This window comes from Passer montanus, unplaced genomic scaffold, assembly GCF_014805655.1.
Source record: "Passer montanus isolate IOZ18808 unplaced genomic scaffold, ASM1480565v1 scaffold21, whole genome shotgun sequence".
NCBI lineage: Eukaryota > Metazoa > Chordata > Aves > Passeriformes > Passeridae > Passer > Passer montanus.
In genome coordinates, this window is record NW_024366703.1 from 3431619 (window position 1) to 3452382 (window position 20764).

Sequence of the window (20764 nt, forward strand, 5' to 3'; positions counted from 1 at the left end):
AATGACACTGCCACAGAGCATCCAGGTAAACAATGAACGCTGTTGAGAATGAACACAGGCACCCTCTGGGTCTGAGTGTTTCCTTAAACCTGAACTTCTCACTGGCAAAAGCAAGAGAGCCTCTGTAGCACCCAGGGTGTCTGTTCCCTCAGCAGGCAGAGTGATCAGTCTCCACGTGTCTGAGATGACCCGAATCACAGTGGAGAACAAAAAGCCTGCCATCTTAGTTACAGCAAAACCTTAATTAGAAAGCTTTAGCTAACAAAAAAAGCTTAATTAGTTCATCTTTGTTAATGGTTTCTTCTGACTAAAGCAGCATACACAGTGTTCCACAAGCAGTTCAGCTGGCATATTCAAAGGATAGGCAATCCTGGAAATATTTATTGGGCATTTTTGCAACCAGCTGAGGTCAATGATCCTTTATATTTGGCACAGCTGCAGCTGGATGAGGCTGCATGCCTGCTATCAAGATAGTCAAATCAGATTTGAGATCACAACTATTAGCCAGTTACTCGAGTCAAAAGGGGTGAGATCAGACTTCCTTGTTGCATGTATAACACCAGTGTTGCACATCTGACCTCAAAAGTGCAGTTACAAGATGACAAGAAAAAAGAAATCACTATTTTTTAAACTTGAACAAAGCCCAGACTTTATATTGCAAAGTGCTAACAAGACACAACACAATGAAATGCATCAACTTTTTATTTAGGTGAAGAATCCCAGTTTAAACCATTCTGTCCAAAATACAATAGTGGGAAAAAAAAAAAAGGAGAAAAAAGCTAAAGAGAACCTGATCCTTCCCTGTGGTGGGTCATGCCCCCCTTGCCTGCCTCTAAAAGCAAGGCCCCTCACCACGCTGGAGCACCTTCTAAGGTGGGGTTATTAAATGGAGAACTTCTTTGGCCAAGGATTTCCAGGACAATGGAATGCAGCTATGCTTTGCTATGAACTGTGAGTATTTACTGTTGAGATTATCTAAGTAATCTGTTGTCTTGGGGTGTTTTTTGTGTTTGTCTAGGATGAGGGGTAGCCTACAAGAGCAAGCATGGGACCTTATGCTGTTCTGGGGACTGGAAGCCCCTTTGCCTCTTTTGTGCGTGATTTGTGGCCTTGCTCTCCTGCCGGGCCAAAGGGACTGTAATAAGTTGGATTTTCTCTGGGAAATGTGGTGGGAAACAGAGCTGATGGGACCTTTAAATGCCCTCCATCCGCCTCCCCAGCGTTAACCTGAGGAGTCACGACATCCCATCGCTTGCTCAGGAGAGGATTCACCCCAGGAGTTCGAAGTGCCGATCTCATTTCTCTTTTCTCCCCGTCCCGTTTCCCCCAGGGCTCAGGTAGGTCCTGTCTCCCCCAAAAAGCGATGCTGTCCCTCGTGCCCACAGCTCCGCCAGCGCTGCCGGGGCCGCTCGGAGCCCGCCTGTGTGCAGAGCCGGGACAGTTCGCTCAATCCCAGCTCGGGCGGCTCTGGGGCAGGGACGGAGGGATGGGGCGGCCGGGCTGGGCTTTCCGCAGCCGCGGCGCACCGGCGGAACGCGGTGCGAGCTGCGCGCCGCCAGCCCCTCGGCGCAGCACGGTACCGGGGCGGGAGCGGCCCCACAGCGCCTCCGGCGGGCGGTCCCTCGGGGTGCCGTCTCTATGGTTCCGGGTGCGGCCCTGCCTCTCTGTGGTGCCTTTCCGGGGGGAAGGGCCGCCGCCGGCGCCGCGCGCCTGCGTGTGCCGGGCCCGCCCGCCCCCCGCCGCGTCCCCGGGGCTCCGCGGCGGCAAATGGTGGGGCCGGACGATGCCGGAGCTCCGGGCGGCGCAGCCGTGCTTCCCGCGGGCCGGCAGGAGGCGGCGGAGGAGGAGGCGGCGGAGGAGGAGGAGGACGGGGAGCGGGATGGGAGCCGGGGCTCGAGCCGGCGGAGCGGCGGGCCGGGGCAGGAGCGGCTGCTGCAGCGGTACCTGGCGGCGCTCGGCCCCGCCGCGGCGGCCAGTGGGAAGCGCTGCCCGGAGAAGCCCGCGAACGGAGCCGCCTGCGCCGTGGGCCCCTGCGGGAGGATGACCAACGGGGACGTCGGCTTCCTGCTGCCGCCGCAGGAACCGCCGCCACCCCCTCGGGCAAGACGGGATGAGCCGGGGCCGGAGGAGGAGGAAGCGAAACTGCAGAACGGGGGCTTCCTTCCCTGCCCGGCGGGAGGCGTCCCCTTGGGAACCGCCTTGGAAGAGCCGCTGAGGAGCTGCCGGCTGCGGAGCGAGGCGGAGCGGCGCGGGGGGGCGGCGGCCGAGAGTCCCTCGCCGCCCCGCAGCCCGGGGGGCGACGCCGGCAGCCGGGCGGAGCTGCCGGGACCGGGCGGAGCCCGCTGCCCTGCCCCCGGCGCCCCTCGGCTTCACGGACGTGAACCTCAACTCCCGCAACACGTACGAGGTGAGCCGCCGCCGCAGCGCCCCGGAGCACCTGCCCCACGGAGGGACCGCGCCCCCCGAGCCTGCCCCGCCGCCGCAGGAGCCCGCGGAGAGGGCCCGGCACCGGGTGGGCATCGCCGGCGCCGGCAGCAGCTTCGCTGAGTTCTTCACCAGGTAAAGCAGCCGGCGGCGGGGCCGGTGAGGCCGTCCCCGGCAGAGCCTGGGGCGAGGGGATGCGGGTGTGCCGCCGGGTCACGGGCGGCCGTGGGCGCTGTGCAGGAGCGGGGCTCGGGTCAGCCGGGTCCTACTGCGGGTCACACCCTCACGGGCTCTTTCGGTAGCAAACAGGTACTTTTAGGGCAGGATAGAGGCTTTGGATGTGACAATAAGATGATAAAGGCCCTTTTACTACTACGGACTACATGGACTTCAAACTGGAATTTGCTTCCTGTACCAGGGCATATCGCTGTCTGAGCGATCACAGTGGTACTCATTAAACCGCTTGGAGAATAAAGTGGAAGTTGTTGGTGTTGGAAACGCCTTTCAAGTCGTCGTGGAAGTTGCCAAGTGTTATAAAGCATTTCCTACTTGTTGACGGTGTAGATAGAGTTTACTTATTTAGTTCTGTGTGTGGTGTTGAAAACTTCAGGGACTATGCTTTTATGCTTTGTGCTGTAATTGACTTCTGTTAAGTTTCTAGCACAAAACTGAAAGCTGTGGGACATCCAGCTTTGTCGCCTAGGATCTCCATCACATTACTCACTCTTTAGCATACTACACAGGAGGTGCAGCTGGACCATAATAATTTATAGCACACTCTGTATTACCTTTATTATATTTGAAGTGAAGAATTTAATTTCCAGCAGTTTTAAGTCTCCCAAACGGAGGGGTTATAGTTGTTGTTCAAGTCACTCTGATAGGACAGTAAGTGTCTAAGTGTTTTAAGATGACAGAATAAGATTAATCTATTAACTGAAGAATTGAGATGGGAGAGGTTTGATCTCAAAGTGGGATCCCAAACTGAGAAATGGGCTCCCTCTGCCAGCTCTCAGGAAAGGGGGAGATGGTTTCTTGAGGATAAGGGTAGAAGAATTGAAGAATAAGTTTGATGCACCCACTTTGTTTCAGGGATGGACTGAGAGATTCCTGCTATTCCTATTCCATATTACTATTCTTCCATCCCATGCTTTGTTTCCTTATCCTCATGTTAATGTAGACTGCAGTATAATGTATGAGAGTAGCTCAGTTGGTTGGAGAGTGGTGCTAATAAGGCCAAGAATAGTTGATTGAAATTCTGGAGCATTTTCCTCATAGATTCTGTGGTTTAACCCCAGGTGGTAACTAAGCACTACACAGCTTCTTGTTTTCCACCCCCTTCACCCCTGGCCCCACTGAAATGGGAAGGAGAATCAAAAGTAAAACTTGTAGGTTGAGATAAGAAAAATTTGGTAATTTAAGCAAAGTAAAATGTATTTATAATACTACTAATAATAATAACATAAAATAAAACCCAAGTGATGCACAACACAACTGCTCACTAGACATTGATTAATGCCAGACCCTTTCCCCGCACACTGATCAATCCCTTCTGGGTAACTCCTCCAGTTTATATTCTGGGCATTAGGTTTTTATGGTGTGGAATCCTTTTGGCCAGTTTGGATCACCTGTCCCAACTATACTCCCTCTGAGCTTTTTGTGTACTTCCTCACTGGCAGAGCATGAGACACAGTCCTTGACTTAGGATAAGCACAACTTAGCAACAAACAAAACATCGGTGTGTTATCAACATTGTTCCGGTACTGAATCCAAAACAGAGCTCTGTACCAGCTGCTGGGAAGAAATTAACTCTATCCCAGATAAAACCAGGACAATAGAAAAGTTTGAACTTGGTGTGCAGTAGAAATTGTCAATATACATAGACATTTTCTGGAGTTAGTAAAGGCTCGGGTAATAGATGAAAAAGTGTAATTGCTTCTGTCCTGACAAAAGCTGTGGTACAGACACTTCAGTGGAAGAGTGGCTCTCAGCAAATCCCATTTCACAGTGCCTGACTGGCCCAGCTGGCTGTGCCTCTGGTGCATTGGCCTGGTGAGCAGTACTGGCTACCTTCAGTTCTGCCTGTATCTTCATAGTTACAGCTGATTTAATCTCATCAGCGAAAATGAGATTGACTAATGAAAACTTCCAGTGATTTTCTTTAAAAACAAATTCAAACTTGTCTTGCTTCATAGATTTGTCTCTAGATAAATAAATACTAGAGTGGTAATATGAAAAGTGGTAATAAAACTTTTATAACTTTTCAGAAGTTAGTTCTTGTCTTCTGAACCTATATTTCAAAAGCTTAGGCTTCTCACTTTTATTTTAAACTGTCCAGATTAATTCAAAGCTGACAGTTGCCAATGTAAGTGTGTTATCCTGTAGTTCTTAAAAAGAGGATGTCAGTAATGAGAACTGAAATGGTATAAAAAATTGTCCTGTACTTGAAGCAACTCTGCTTCCTTGTGAAGTTTTCAGGAGAAGGTTGCTTGTATTTTTGAATGTGCACAGACTCATAAATGATGTTGCTCCCCACAGTCTGAGTTGTACCAAGTAGCTGTGTACCTGAGAGAGAGCAACTCGTTTGTGTTTTGTCAGTGTGTAGCTGCTCCCACAACGTATGTAAAAAAAAAACCAAAACCAAAAGGTACTGGATGTGCTACACCAGTAGCCCAGCAACCTAGAGTATGTTATGTAGGATGTTTTGTGCTTGTAATGCTCTTTGTTGAGTTTGCAAACTGTCTAAAATTTGGTATTTGCCATTGTGTTTTTCTAATAGCCATATTTATTTAGAATTTAGAATAATTTCCATAATTATATGGAAATTATTCTAAAAGCTGGAGATTTCTTGCAGATACTTAATAAAGAGAAGGCAATGGGGAAGTCCAAGTCCTACTGCCTTCAGCTTTACTGATGTAATTGCTGTGACCGAACAGTTTGATCAAACAGATCTGGGTTAGGAGTCTGCTGTTTCTAGCTGTTCCAGCTTGTTCCCAGCTCTTCAGTTATCAGACTGACCTGCTTCATAGTTCTTTGAAATAATCCATGTTAATTGTCTGTCTTCATTCACTGAACCAGAGATAAAACTGAGGAGGTGAGGTGGTAGGAAAAGCAAGTAGCTGTCATCAGATGCATCTTATCCAAACTCTGTGACAGGGAGAGTGGCTGTGCCCTTGAGATTGTCATTAACAATTACTTTAAGATCCTGGGAAAGTTTGGTGACTAGTACCTTTTCTTCATGATATATGGCCCTGGGATCTTAAGTTTGGTGTATTGTATTTTTGTGCCAAATCATTAAGCCTGTCAAATCAATACTAACAACTTCTAACTGAAAAATAATCGGTTTTGCTTTACATCTTGGTTCTCTCCACATGTGAAATGGGATGCCACAGTAGATCGGTATGTGGAGCAGAGTCTCATGGCAAGGAAAATTGCATGGCTATGGTCCCTTGTGTCCACTGTGCTAATGTCTTGGTCAGAGCAATAAATGGCTTCTTTGAAGTCACCTGTCACTGCTTTGTAGTCCTGTGTATGATTCATAATGCAGTCATATACAGGCATTGTTCTCATGGCTTGTGGTCTTACATAGCAGCTTACAAGGGTTGTAAGATGGAATTCTCTATTCTTGGGTTACTGGATCACTGTTGGGTGCAGAATGGTTCAGTGAGCAGGAACATTGCATGGACAGTTGAATTAAAGCCATGATTATTACCTTGACTACAGTATGCGCTAAATGTGCTGCTTTGGTGGACAGAGCAAGAGCAAAACAGTAAACCAAAAAGGTCTAGCAGCAGCAAGTAATCTGGGGCTGAGATAAAGACTCAATTCTGAATATCTTGTAAAGACGAGTTCTACTTCATAGTTCTATAGGTAGATACCAGGCATCTTTTCAGCTTGTGTAGATTTTGTACTTTTCTGAATTGTGTATTTACAATTTAGGTATCTGGTAGTTGGCAAAGTTTCTTATTCCTTGATTCAAAGCTTACTGTTGACAACAGTGATATTTGCATTTTCCCAAGTACTTGTGTTCCAGTATTCACCTAAGATTCACAATGAGATAATTCATAACTGCCACTTCTTTTAGGTATTTGGAGTGTGGCACACATGTTCTTATGGAAAATGTCTTTTGTCTCATATTTCCTTCATTGCTCAGAGTGATTGTGCTTGTTGTCCAGACGTTTTGAAAAATATCCACTTGAGGAGATGATGGAAAGTCGAAAGAAGTCAGTATTTGTAGGGGCAAAGCACTAAGAAATCACTGAAGCTCACATCTTTGTCTTTCTCATTGTAAACACAGCCTTGTGGTTTCATGAGTAGGTAGTCCTTCAAAAGCTGCTAATCTTCTTGCCTTTACAGATGTCTTTGGCAGTGACTGGAGTGTTGCAGGGAGGTTCACTGGGTGTTGCTACTCAGTGCACAGTAGCGTCTCTAGCTATGTAGCTTAAATTTAAATTTATTATTGAGTACCACTTGCAGCTTTTTGCACTACCTAGGCATCTACCTAGGTGGGTCTTGTGAAGGTTTAGTACCATAACCAACATTTGTCTTAGAGAAAAGCTCTGCATACATAAATAATAGTGAAATTTCAGGAGATGTACTGTGCACCTATGGAGAAGAAATATGTTTATTGGACTTTTGATCAAAAATGAATCAAATGGGCTGTCCTGGTTGTGACAGGTCTTCTAAACCTTCCATTCATGTAAAGACAAGAAAACAGATTGATGGAGTCACTTCACAGTGCTGACTTTCTATTTTGCTATTGCCTGTGCCTATATCTTGATCAGATCTTACTGAAAAAAACCTGTGTGTTTTATATTTGATTTTGATATTGTTTTTACATTGTCCAGATTAAAACAAACCAAATGAAAAAAGTACAGCTATACTGTCAATATATTGGAAAGATAATTAGAGAGAAGAGTTAAGGGAGTACATAAAACCCTTCCCCAAGATGAGGGCACCCTCACTAGTACCTTTGTTTTAGGATGCAGATGTTTCTGCTCTCTGTAAGTAATTTTGTAACCTAAGTGAACAAATGGATACATATAATTGCTTTGAATTAAAGCTGATTGGCGAAAGTAAGCAAGAGTACATGGACTCTAATCTGTGGGCAACTTCAAGCAGTACTCTTTATTTCCTGAGTTGGAGACATAAGTAACTTGATAAAAATAGGAAATGACATTCATATTATCAAGTTGAGATGCTTCTCTGTAGATTCTTCCTTGATATTTGTGAAGAATGATTATTTTTTAAAGTTGTGTTGACATGTTGACCAGTTACTAACTTTCAGTGAGTGTTTCACAGTAGATAAGATGCTATGCACCCATAGAATCAATTTGGTTAGGATGTCAGTTGATGAGGAAATCAAAGTTAAATTTCAGGAGTTCAAGCAGAAGAATGTTATGTTGATTTAATTCTGGATAGGTTTCAGAACGCCACGTTGCTCCAGCTTCTGTCTGCAGCAAATCTTTCCCCAGCTACCCGCCTCAAGGAAAAAAAAGCTGACTGAATAGATGTCAATTCTAAAACCTTAGATGTATAGTCTTGTTGCTCCAGCTTCTGTGTGCAGCAAATCTTTCCCCAGCTACCTGCCTCAAGGAAAAAAAAAGCTGACTGAATAGATGTCAATTCTAAAACCTTAGATGTATAGTCTTCACCAATGTGTAATGCCTAAAGTATTGTTAGCAATTTTTCTGCTCTCCTTGGTGAATAGTGTAATGAACAGTGTTATATTCTATACTGGTACATATATTTGCACTAGGAGTTTTGTAATCCTAGTATGAGTTTTCATGAAATAAGTTTGCATTAAACTAATGCTGTAGTTTTGGTTTTTTTGGGACTGTGTTGATTTTTCCAAGCCAAACAGCTTAAATTGCTGTTTTGTGTGCAGTAAGCTGTTGGAATCATAGCTTGTTTTGTTCAGGAGTGTTCTACAGAGGCATTTAAACGTAATCTGAAAGCATCTTCTCTTCTCCCCCTCCCCTTCATTTTGCAGAAGGCCTTTTCATTCATTGGTCTCTTCTGCTTATTTGGGGTCACAGGGTTTCTTACAGAGTATATTGAGAGTAGTGACAAAGTGAACGGAACCTCTCTTCTGAATAGGCTATGACTAAAAGGAGAATGTTTTACATGGGAAATAACAACCAAAGGAGATCACTTAAATCACAGCTGGCCTCTAAGAAAATGATAGTTTTATGTTCTTGCTCTCTTGGCTGTTCCAATTATTCATTAGGTTATTTTGTCCTCATTGCTTAAGAATAAAAAAGGAGTTTGAGGATTTTTGGTCACATTTCATTCACATGGATGCAAAAATTGTTACTGCTCTCTTCAATTTCTTGGAACTGCTGAGATGTTTATGATATAAATATCTGTCCTTTTTTATTTATCATAATTGGTCTTGTTTGTTGTTCAGCTCGGAAGGGACTAGGTTTGTTGAACTGGGTGGTTGGCATTGCTTTAAACTTTGCAGCCTCTGTGTGTGCATCTTTTCATTGCTGTTTTCTAAGGAAGTGAAGCACAGTTTCTGCTTCATCTCTCTAGTAGTGCAGCTTGTTTCTGAGGTTCAGGCAAACCTCTCCGAGTCTGAGAGAGCTCCAGCATAAAAATCCTTCAGATTTTTGAATAAAGTCTGAATACAAGGAGAGCCTGCAAAAGAGACTGATAATTTGCCTCTGTATTTTCAGAAACCAGTCAGCTGTGCAAGCCACCTGCAGAGCATTTTGCTTCTGGCTCGATATTGGGGTAACAGTGTGAAGAAGAGCGTGGCTGTTGTGTGGGTGAACTTATGACTTCAATTAGTAGAAAACTAGTTTTCATGGTCATAGATGAATTTATTATTTCAGAACTTCTGAGAGCCAAACACTCAGACTGGTGTTCTTCTGAATTCCTTTCCTGCTTTCTTATGGCCTGACTGAAAATAGCTGAAGCCTAGAAGAGTACTTTCCTACAATTTTTCTCCCTTCTCCAAGGTACTGCTTTATTAAGAAGAAGCTATGTTCAGTTTCAATTGTTACATTGGGAAGTTTTATTTAATGTGCTCTTGGGAAAGTGAAAGAGTGTCTTTTGATCATGTAGCATAATAAAAGCTTCCTTGTTGGCTCCCCTTGCCTGTGACAAGATCTGAACTTCCTGAAGGCCAGCTTCAGGAATAGGCAATCTAAGGAATAGGCAATCTAAGCTTGGCTGTGGTCAGGCCTCAGACCTTGCAAAGCTCTGTCCTATCTGTATTGCTTCAGTTGCCTAATTCATTCATTAATGTAGGATTTTGTCTGTCTGCTGCTGGGCGGTAATGAAGCAGCTTGTGTGCTGGATGCCAGAATGCTTTAAAACTCAGACAATCCACTTGCTATCAAAGGTGTTTGTATGGTTGGCATCTGTCTGCCTTAGGTAGCAGAGGGAACTGGGGTGGTTTGGACAGCAGGAGGCTGAAGGGAGACCTTGTCACTGTACAAATACCTGAGAGGAGGTCGTAGTGACATGGGTGTCAGTTTCTTTTTCCACTTATCAAGTGATAGGATGAGAGGAAACAGCCTCAAGTTGTGGCAAGGGAGGTTGAGGTTGGATATTAGGAAAAGCATCATCACTGAAAGGCTAGTCAAGCATTGCAACAGGCTGCCCAAGGAAATATTTGAGTCACCATCCCTGGAGGTGTGCAAAAGTCACATAGGTGTGACACTCAGGGGCATGGTTTAGTGGTGATCCTAACAGTGCTGGGTTAATTGTTGGACTCAGTTATCTTGGAGGTATTTTCCAACCTAAATGATTCTATTCTATTAGCTTTTGCTTGTTGTTAACTGTGTTTTGCAAATTGCTTGCTGTTCCTCAAATTCTGTAAGTAGTGGAGTGGTAAATTGGAAAATTTCTTCCTCATTTTAAAAACTGAATTAAATCAGTCTCCTGTCTTCTCATATCAGCTAATACATCAAATATTAATTCTTGTGTTTTGTAGTGTTTCTGCAATTGATCACTGAAGCAGTGACACAAAATATATTGTGAATTGCTAGTTGCAGCTGAAATCCAATGCACTGAGTGACTGCAAAAGTGCTGCAGTGCTTGTAGTGCTACATTGTGCAATCGAGTAGTTGACAGGCACTCTGTCAGGCACCAGAAAGGAAAAATATTAACTGAGGCTTAAACAGGCTGGTCAGAGTTGCAATCACCCCTGGGACAGTCTTCAAAATAAAACTCTGCCCTGTGTTTGAACTTCCAGTTCACAGACTTGTAGGCCATCTCAAGGGCTGGGAATCTTTATCACCTTTGTTTTGAAAGCATGCATTGTATAGAAACATTTGAACTATAGGTCTAGTGATTGCCCTGATAAAGCTGGTGAGTTTTGCCTTAACTGAAAGTGAGTCACATCTAGAGCAATTTCAGGTGCTTTGTTTAGTTGAGTTGTACTTTGTGAGATATCTTGGTGAGCTGATTGAAGAATTTGCTATTGTCAGGAAACAAAGGGAATGTTTCATCCCTGTTTCTGGTATTTATATGATCCTCTGTGAGCTGCTGTAGCTCATTAAGCTGGAGACTGAAAAAGTGTTGATGGCTTTCTGTGGAACTAGTGAGCTGGATTGACTTGCAAGGTATAGAGGGTGTGGGAGCTGATGCAGCAGAAGGGATTGTAGGACATTGCTGTGCCAGGAGGAGAAATGGGCTTCCCTATTATGTGAGTTTGTGGGAGGAAGGGCTCTTGTTCCTCTAGCATTGTTTTGCTTGGAGTATGTTGCTCATTAAGTAGCTGTGACTTTGATGGAATAGTTATTCCTGGCTGTACAAAAAATACCAGAAAATACAGGTACACAGAATCTGGTAAAAATTCTCCACTTCTTGCAGCTGTGATTTTAAATGCTGTGGGTAAGTGACCTTTGATCATTATTAGAGAAGATTGACCAGTGTTTGGTGTAGTGTCAAAATAGCTTTATAACTGCCTGATCAAATATGAAAATGATAGAACAGTCTGGCATAAAGTTTAGTAGTTTTGCTACTTCACTCTGAAAAGTCAAGGCTGATTCTCTTCCTTTATTTGTATTAAACCATTCTGAAATTTAACCCCATCAGTTACCTTGCTTATGTGTCTGCTTGCTTATGTATGGTTTTGAAGCTTGAACTGCTTGTAAAGGTGACCTGTGCAACAGCTCTTTGTTAGGAGTAGAGTGTAGTCAGGTAAAATGCAGTTTATCAGTGAGTGTTATGTACAAAGTGTTCTGTAATACTGCTAAACACTTTCAGCTCTTAAAACTTCCTAAGTGTTTGTGTACCTGTAGTAAAACTATTCTGGCAGCAGAGTTTGCAAAGCCACTTTGGGATGGGTATCCACTAGGAGCTTGATAAGAGAGTTGATCTAATTTAGTCTCATCAGTTGATCTAATTTAGTCTCATCAGTGCAGTTCCATGATAGTTCTGCCAGTCTTGGTCCTCTCCAAGGCACCAGAAGCCACCTCCTTCACAGCTTCTCAATCCTTTGTAGAAGCCAGTCCTTGACAGTTCCTTGAATTTCAGGTATACCTAATTGTAGCCAAGGCTTTGTTGACCACTAATATAAATGGAGACATCATATTTAATTAAAAAAAATACTACAGGCTTGGTCTTGCTGAGGATGGTTGTTGTTCTTGGTACAATTTTTCATTTCCTTATTTTGTTTTTGTTGTAGGGGTGGGGAGGGGAGAGAGGCCAAAAGCTTGCTTGTGTAACATCTAAGACTGCAGGTTTAGAGTATTGCAATCGTTGAAGCTCCCTTGGAGTGGGTAGTTTGGAACATTCCTTGGGTTGTCTTGGTGCAGAGAGAAAAAGGAGATCTTTACATCTAGAAGGTGCTAAAACTAGAAACCTGTAATAAATCTGAGGTTGGGGTAATAAAATTCAAAGAGAATCTTCTATCTAGCTGCTGCTTGTAGCAAAATGGTGGAAAATGTAAACTGTAAAATTGGTTGGATCACGTCTCTTCCAGTATAGAGCACAACTTTGAAACTTGTGCTGACAGCAATCACAAATGTGTTGTATCAAAATGGGCTGACACTTGAAGCTATTGAAATCAAAAATGTAGAATGCCTGTTGCTCTGCAGGCTTTTTAAGTGGCTTACCAAAAAGGTTTTATTTCCTTTCAATGATTCATTATTTATGCTTAGAGTTGAGTTACCTTTGTTTCTGCATATAAATTATTGAAAAGTCTTGTTTAAAGCAGAGGGGCTAATTCTGCTTAATAAACCAATGGTTTTTTGTCTGCTGTTATTTCCAAATTGTTTCACATGAGACCATAACAGAATGGCCAAGACTCGAGTATGGAGAATAATTCTGCTGTGTTCTTAAGCAGCTTTTGTGTGTTATGCCTGGTAAAGACATGCCAATATGAAAGTAATAGTTCTTGTTATGTATGTGGCTATGGAATATTCTGTATAGAATATGGAATTGCAGGCATGTAGAGGTTTCCAGAATTTGCTCTAAAAGTATAGCTTTAAGTAAAAACTACTAATTTTAGTGTTTTCTATCTGTAAAAATGTATCTATGGCAATTCCTGGAACATGCCTCTTCTAACTCCTTACTGATACAACTCTCTGGGTAAAGATTGTTGGGTAAATAAATAATTTCCTTATCAGCTCGTCATTCAGCTAATTCAAATTTCAACAAGTTTCAAACATACACCTATTTTGTATGCCTATGAAGATTATTAAAAAATTAGCATGGGGTGGAGCAAGAGCAGATGGCATGTACAAGCAGAATTCTTCTTGTGGAGACGCAAAATCAGTTGTTTTGTAATACAAAATACAGTTTTTAATGAATTTTGTTACTTCATTCCTATTACGTGCTCTGAGGTTTTCTTGGATTCAGTAGATTTTTAATGTTATTTTGGAGAAATTTGTCTTCAGGGCTTTTAACTGTACTTTTGTAACTATATTAAAAACACCTAGGAAAGTGTACTGGGGTTTTTTTGTCCAACTTGGTGATCGTTTGTAGCATTACTTTAGTGCTGGATTTCCCTTCTAAGCCTTTGTGATTCTGTGAGGAAAAGCTGTATATGATAGAGTGAGGATGCTCTTGATGGGATGCTGATTCCTTCCTGTTTGTGTTTGCTTCCCTGGATTTAAAATGATGCAGTTGACTCATGCAGTGTTTACTAACAGGTACTAGGTGCTTAATCAAAAGAAAATCAAATCAGCCCTCACTTCCTCTGTCAGTTCTCGTGGCTTTCAAATCTTGTTTTCTCAGCATTACAACTTCCCTGGTATCAAAGCTCTTGAAAGATGGATGCAATGAAAAGAAATGATTGATGATGGAAAATGACTGTAAACCAGATTGTTGTGTGTAAAGTAAAAGTCAGAAAAATATTTTGACAGTTAGCTTTTTTAATCTAAAAAAAGTAACTTTTACTATGTATAATTTGAGGTCTTTTTTTGTAAATTAATGGGTAAACATTTTGAGCAAGCTCAAAGTTGTCTTGTAAGGATGAGAAATCAGAGAATAGTAGTTTACCTTTCAGGATTGAGATATAAACACAGTATTAATTTATAAGTAAAATAATCCTAAATTATTAATATTTTATTTGGAAAGAGGATTTTTTTAATGCTACACTGTACATTTGCCAAGCGTGTCCATAGTTTAGTGGTTTTGTTTTGGGTTTTGTTTAGTCGATTGGTTGGTTTCTTTTTTTTTTGTTTGTTTGTTTGTTTATGTTGATTTTTTTTTGGGCATGTGTGTTTTGTGTTTTTTGGGGTTTTTTAATCTAACATAATGCAGCATTTCAAATTAAATTAATTTTTATATTAAGGTGAACTGTAAGGAAGTATAATTTCCTCATGTATAACAGTAATGATGATCACATGGTTTATGCTCTCCTCTGAGACCACTTGAATTTTGCCATTTTTGTGCAGTGCAAGATGAATAAATTAGAGAAAAGTAGTCTCATTGTTATGCTTGATGTTCATCCTAAAAGGCTCAGGTGTAACTCCAACCTTCCTCTACACCTGAAATCTGTCTGTAGATTGCTAAAAGTGACAGAATAGGTGAAGCTGGAGCCTGTATATGGAGTTCTAATGATTGAACGAATGGGAAGAAAAGCTACTTAAGGTGTTGCTGGGAGGCACAAAGCAGTGGAATACTGCTAGCCTGTTGTTTGTGGCACACGGTGGAGTTGTACAAAGGGGAAACCTATATATGTTATCTTTGTTGAAAGAGCTGTAGCAAAATATGAAGCTTGAAACAAGGTTAGTTTGACATTTTTGGTCAAACAAAAAATCCTTGTCAGACCCTTGTTCTTGTGGAGAGGTGACTCAATTATACCTGGAGGCAGTGCTGGAGATGGATCTACCCTGGAGCCCTTCCTACCTGCTGCTGTTCAAAGTACTTCAGCTTTATTTGAGTGGCTGTTGTGCAAATACAGTGCAGTCTGGTTTTGGATAAAATTTAAGATCAAGGTTGAAGTAATTGTCTCATATTTTCCAGTAACTTCCTCTAAATCTTGGAAATCTGTCGTCCTCTTGACCTCTAGCTACTTGGAAATCAGAAAGAAGTTTTTTGTGTTGAGATTTTTTTTTTTTTGGGGGGAAGGGAAATGTAAATCCCAAAGTAAATTAAAAACAATCACTAAAGTATGAAGTTCCACCTATCCCCTTCTGAGACTTAATTCTAATTGCATTTAGACTGCACTAATTAATCTTAAATAGCACCAAAAAAAGTGACTTTTAAAAGCAAAAGTGGAATGGAAGCAAGCAATTTCATTAGTAGAATGTAGTGTTATGTCACCTGTAGAAATGGTTAACATTTTTGAATTGCTGTACCACCAGTATGGTGAAACTTGCACAGACTATCCTGGGCACAGGCAGGAATAGTTGAAACAACACTGTTAAAAATGGGGGAAAACCACCACTCACACCTGTAGTTACAGCTGTTGCAGTTTTGTGATCTCAGCCCACAGGTTTTTGTTTAGAGTAATCCAAACCATGCTAGCAATAGATGTCTTGGTCTGTGCCAATAACTTCTCATTCTGTGGCACTTCATTTAGCTTTGGAGATCTTCAAGGCACCTACTGAAACATTTTGGAGTGTCATTTGAGGGTGTTAATTTGTGTTACATAAAAGAAGCAGGGAAAAAAACCCCTTGAAGCTTTCCCCTGGGCTTTTGTAAACCAGAGCTTAAATCAATGAACTAATTTAATACTTCTATCCCATGGGTCCTTGCAATGGAAAGAATTGTTCAGTTCTAAAGTGTAGGCTTTTTTTTTTAAGGAATTATGAGGTTTTCAAATGGATTTTGAGATTCTGTACCAAAATGCTATTGACTTTTCAGCCATTTCAATAGTTGACTCTTCCCGGGATCCGTGAGACTCATGAATATTCCAAGCAGCAACAAATACATCAAATCTAGTACACTTCCTGCGGTTCAGTGAATGCAACTTGTAAGCATTCACAGATGCTGTTCCTTAACAAGGCTTTTGTAAGGCTTTGCTGCTGTCAAGAACACCTCAGATGTGATGCTGTTAGTTGCCAAAACAATGTATTAAGAAGTGTCCTTCCATCTTCAGCAAAGCTCATTTATAATTTCTCATTAATTTCTTTTGGATTAGAATTCCTGTGTGAAGTTTATTCTGACATGATACACGGTTTTTAAGCTTTTAGCCTTCACAAGAAACAGACTTCATTGAATATGTGCTCAATAAAAGTAAAAGTAAAACTTCTTTCCTTCCAGACTGCATTAAGGAATGTTTGCTTTGATGTTTTATTTGTTTAAAAAAACCTGAAAAATTAAATCTCCTAAAAGCCGTGAGCATGCCTAAATCTTTTTGTATTGAAATATTATTTTTAAAAAATCTGTATGTTTACTCATGTTTTTCCTTTTAAAAATCTACCAGCTACCTGGTTAATAATGAACCAGCTTTGATACAGTGACAGATTGCCATCAATATTAAATGCATCTTTCAGCTTCTCCATATGCTAGAGACAGTGGAGTTCAACTGCGAAGTAACCCTGGTGGTATTCCATAGTATGTACAGAGACTGGTTGGTTATTGCTACCCATGAAATCAAGAAAGATACTCCAGAATGTACCTTCCTGCATACCTGCTTTTGGGGGAAAAAAGTCTTCTCTAATGAAGTTCACATACAGCTGTTGCAGATTTAAGGGCAAGGCTGTGGGGTGGTGCAGAGTGACACGTTGTCTTCAGAAAACTTCTGTCTTGTTTTGTTGTTTATTCTTTGAATGCTCCTCCTTCCCTCCTGAAGACAATGTAAAGCACTGTGAAAAGTGTCCTTATGAAATAAGCCTTTGTTATTTATGTAAGCACACTTTTTTTTGTCTTACAGAGTGGATCTGTTCATTTCACTAATAGTGTGCAGTCCTAGGATTGGCTGAGGATGTTTTTTTTTTCAAAGGCATGGATACCATGGCTAGTCTCATTCACTGTTCCTCCTTTCCAGGCTGTATGTCAGAAACCACTGCCTTGGAGCTTCTGAGTGCTAACTTGGCTTCCACAGGGATGGACGACGATATTACAAATTTCTCTGATGGGGACAGAGTTGTGGGATGTGTGGATCACACTCAATGCTTGCTGGAACAATTTGTATTAATTAAACTATTATTAATAGCAACGACTTGATTCCATTAATGGCAAACCACTATTCAAACCATGCAATCAGTTATTCCCAAACATGCTTTCCCAGTAACTGGGTTGGAACAACATCTGGGGGACCTCCACAGAAGGGGCACAGTGTACTGGGGCACCAACAGATTCCATCTGGGCATTCCACAAAAATCCCCCATGGTGTTCATGTCAGTCAGGTGTGTGTGTAATCCAGTACTCCCTGCCTGCCTATAGCAACTACTGTTTTCTTGAATGAAGTCTTTAAATTATTTTTTTTTTACAAGCTGTTGATGATGGTAGTGAGGCAGTGGCCTCAAATGGAGTGAAGAGAGTCTTGGTGTTCTGGGTTTCTTGATTTTTCCTGGATTCCACAGGACCACCAGTCTTGAGCTTACCAGTTTTTGGGAGGCCTCCATGCTCTATCAGCACCTGCTTCTCCATCTCTCCAGCTTTTTGTTTGCTAGTGGCTAGATCCTCAACTACACATAAGTTCGCAGACTTGCGCTGAAGGGATTTTTGACAGGCGTTTGCTTGTTTCCCAAATAACAAAAAACGTTCTGGGAACAAAAAAGATAGCTTGTGCTTCAAGACCATACAAGGTCCTACAAAACTGACAGTTCCCAATTGTAAAACTATGCTGTCTGGCCAGAAATCCTGACGGCACTGGAATTTAAGAGCCCTGAGCACTTTTCAGAGGGATTGTGGTTGTTGAAGCATGCTCCTTTTATCTGGGCAAAGGACTGTTTGCTGTGCACAAACGTGATTGCTTCCAATTTGAAAAGGAATTGTATTTTAAGATACAGCAAATACCTTAAGTAAAGAATAAATCTGGGGATCTCTTTCCTGAAGAAGAGTGTGAAGTTAGCGAGTTTACACTATGCAAAAACATCTTCCACCAAAAGTACTCCCATATTCTGTTCTCTAAGGTCAGCTGGTAAGCTTCCTGAGAAATAACCTTACAGGCTACTGAGCTTTTAATCCCTTTGTGCTAAGAGTTTCTGGAAAGTAACTTTCCAGTATTCAGAATAAATACACTTCTTTCATTTTTAAAGCACTTGTACATAACATGCTCTGTGGGAACTTGTGATTGGAGTCAAATAGTGTAGCTAAGTATCTGACAAGTGGTCACTAACATGGTCTTGTGATGGTTGGCTTTCTAAGAAGTAAGAGCAGTGCAGTCATCTGCCTCTTTGAATGTAATTGCTTTAGGCTCTGATAAAGATTGTGTGCTAAACTGAAGCTGTGTGATTGTTGCCAGGTTTTCTAGTCCATGCTATGAAAGTTGAAGGTGTAAAGATTGGTAGAAGTAATAATTCACTGGTTTTTTTAGATCTCTTAAGTTACAGGTGTTTTTCAGCTGTTGTCATTTGAGTCTCCAAATAAATCAGGAAGAAACACTTAAAGCAAATCCCAAACAAAAGTTTGAGAGTCTGCTATGTGCTGTTTATATATAAGAAAGTACCTGCTATTACTAAAAAAAGCTCTGATGTTGCATAAAGTAGTTTAGAGGTAAAATTGAGTGTTAAGTACAAAGATTAGCATCAAAACACCTGTAATGAAAGATGCTCCACTTCAGATTAATGATTTGAAAGTAGAATGCACTATGCATTTACTGAGCAATCTACAGATTTACCCAAGTGGTAAACTGGTGGAGAAATTGAAAAAATGTAAGTAGGCACAATATACTTTGTTTATATGCTTATAACAAACAAAACAAATTCCTTCCTCTCTTTTCAGAAACTTCTTCACTAAAAGGACAAAGGAACTCAAACCTGCTGTCCAAAGCGCTCCTGGTTGGAAGTTGTTTGGAAAAGTCCCACCCAGGGAAAACCTTCCAAAAGATTCCAAAATTATTCAGCAGGTGAGTGAACATCACACAGCTCAAGGCAGGAAAATTGTAAAAATAAGATACAGGTACTGCATTTCTCTGCTGTTATATCCACATTGGTGTTATATGACCACAGGGTCTACTGAGAACATTCTTTTGGGGCTTTGTTTAAGTAATAGTAGTTACTAAGGAATTTGAGTTTTACGATTATTTTGTACATTCTTCAGTGGATCTCTGTACTTACAAAAAGTACTTTAAAAAAGGTAGTATATGTTCAAGAAGCATTTAAGCTGTTTTTGTTAAGACATTAGAACTTGCATTAATTTCCCATAAAATTTTGTCTTATTTAACATGGTATGCTGCAATCTGACTCATTTTTCCATTGCCATCCTTGTCTGGAAGACTTTCTATGTAGGTAACTTGTGACAAATTGCTTAGAATTCTGGAACATGTAATCTTCTTTAAATTAAAATTTTAATCTCACTCAAGATACTTTGTTGCAAAATAATGCCATAAATTAAACTGTTTTTCCAGCTTCTGGAATTCTTCACAAAGATACCTCTGATTTCCTTCTTCTGTCACAAAGTTGTGCTTCTATATAATTGTTCCTATGGAATCTGTCTTTGATAAAACAATATTTCTGATAAAATAATACTGAAATGTCAGTCTTCAAAGGGGAGCAGTTGGTACTGTATCATTAATGTAATGTTAGTGTGCAAACCTGGAGCCGAAAGATCTGTTGACAAAAGAAATATTAATGTCCCATGTGTTGGTTATAACAGTAACTTGAATCTCTGGAGGGCTGCTTTCTCTGTCTCCTTTCTTAAATTCCAAATAAGCTGATGTGTTTGGCAGGTGTACATGGCTGTGAATGAGGCAGGGTTCAGTTATCTCCTAGAAGGGGCTTTGTGGCAAAGAGGGCCTTTTGGGAGCAACCAAAGTCAAAAAGGAGAGGATCTTTTTGAAGGACTTCAATGCAATGTGACTTGTGACAATGGGTTGAAACTATGTGACTTTTAAAGATCCCTTCCAACCCAAATTATTCTATGGTTTGCACTGTGAAGTAAATGGAATGCTTTTTCTGTTTTCAAATACAGTTTTCTTATTTAAGTGGTTTTCCTCTTTGGGTGGGAGAGGGCAAGCATTCTTGGTTTGTTTGCAGGTGCATGCTGTTGGCCTTGTGCTGTGAAAATACTGTGGTGAAATCCAGATGTCTCTTCCATCCTGAGAAATGGAGAATCTGCACAGTGTTACCTGTCATCTGCTTACTGTTTTCTAGTAATGAAGATATTTGTTCTGGAGACCATGTTATAATAGAATTGTTTGGGTTGGAAGGGAGTCCTACTCCTTGCTATAGGCAGAAACCTTCCAGATTGCTCAAAGCCCTGTCCAACCTGACTTGGAGCACTTTCAGGGTTGGGGCAGCCACAGCTTTCCTGGGCAACCTGTTGAAGATGATGATCTGAAGAAATAGTCCTGCTATCTTATTCTGTTTTGTTCACATGTAATTCTGTGAATCTGTCAGGTTACTTCATAACCTGCACGGAATGTCTCTCCAAACTTGCACTTTGGCTTTCTAAATCAGAATGGAGGGATCAAATATGATTGAAATAGAAACCTAACTTCCCCCCCAGTTTTTTAGCCCTTTGTGGCTAGAACCATGGTTACTTCTTGGTAGCCAGCTTTTGTAAAATGAACCTTAGGTGTTCATTTTACAAAAGAATGACTACAATGACTACAAGAAGGTAGGAAAGCTGCCTGTGAGGGAGTGTATGGTAGTTTATTATTAGCCACAAATCTTGCCATTCCTGAACATTAATTTTCATGGTTGGACACGGTCCTTTCACTTTACTGATGTCAGTGGCCAGCTTTGGGAGAGTGCAAATAAACTCTTGATTAAGGAAACTCAGTAATGAGTCAGCATCCTGCGTGTAAAAGATGAGATCTTAGGAA

At 41.4% G+C, this 20764-nt stretch overlaps 1 protein-coding gene across 1 annotated transcript in view; it reads left to right on the plus strand.

The window, feature by feature from the left end:
- The first annotated feature begins 1485 nt into the window (after nucleotides 1–1485).
- The window catches only part of TBC1D12 (TBC1 domain family member 12), a 41085-nt gene continuing 21806 nt past the window's right edge, over nucleotides 1486–20764 (plus strand). Inside the window, 3 exon segments of the mRNA XM_039708940.1 lie at nucleotides 1486–2312; nucleotides 2314–2559; nucleotides 18721–18844. Of these exon segments, the coding sequence (XP_039564874.1) occupies nucleotides 1639–2312; nucleotides 2314–2559; nucleotides 18721–18844 (1044 nt within the window). The 5' untranslated portion in view covers nucleotides 1486–1638.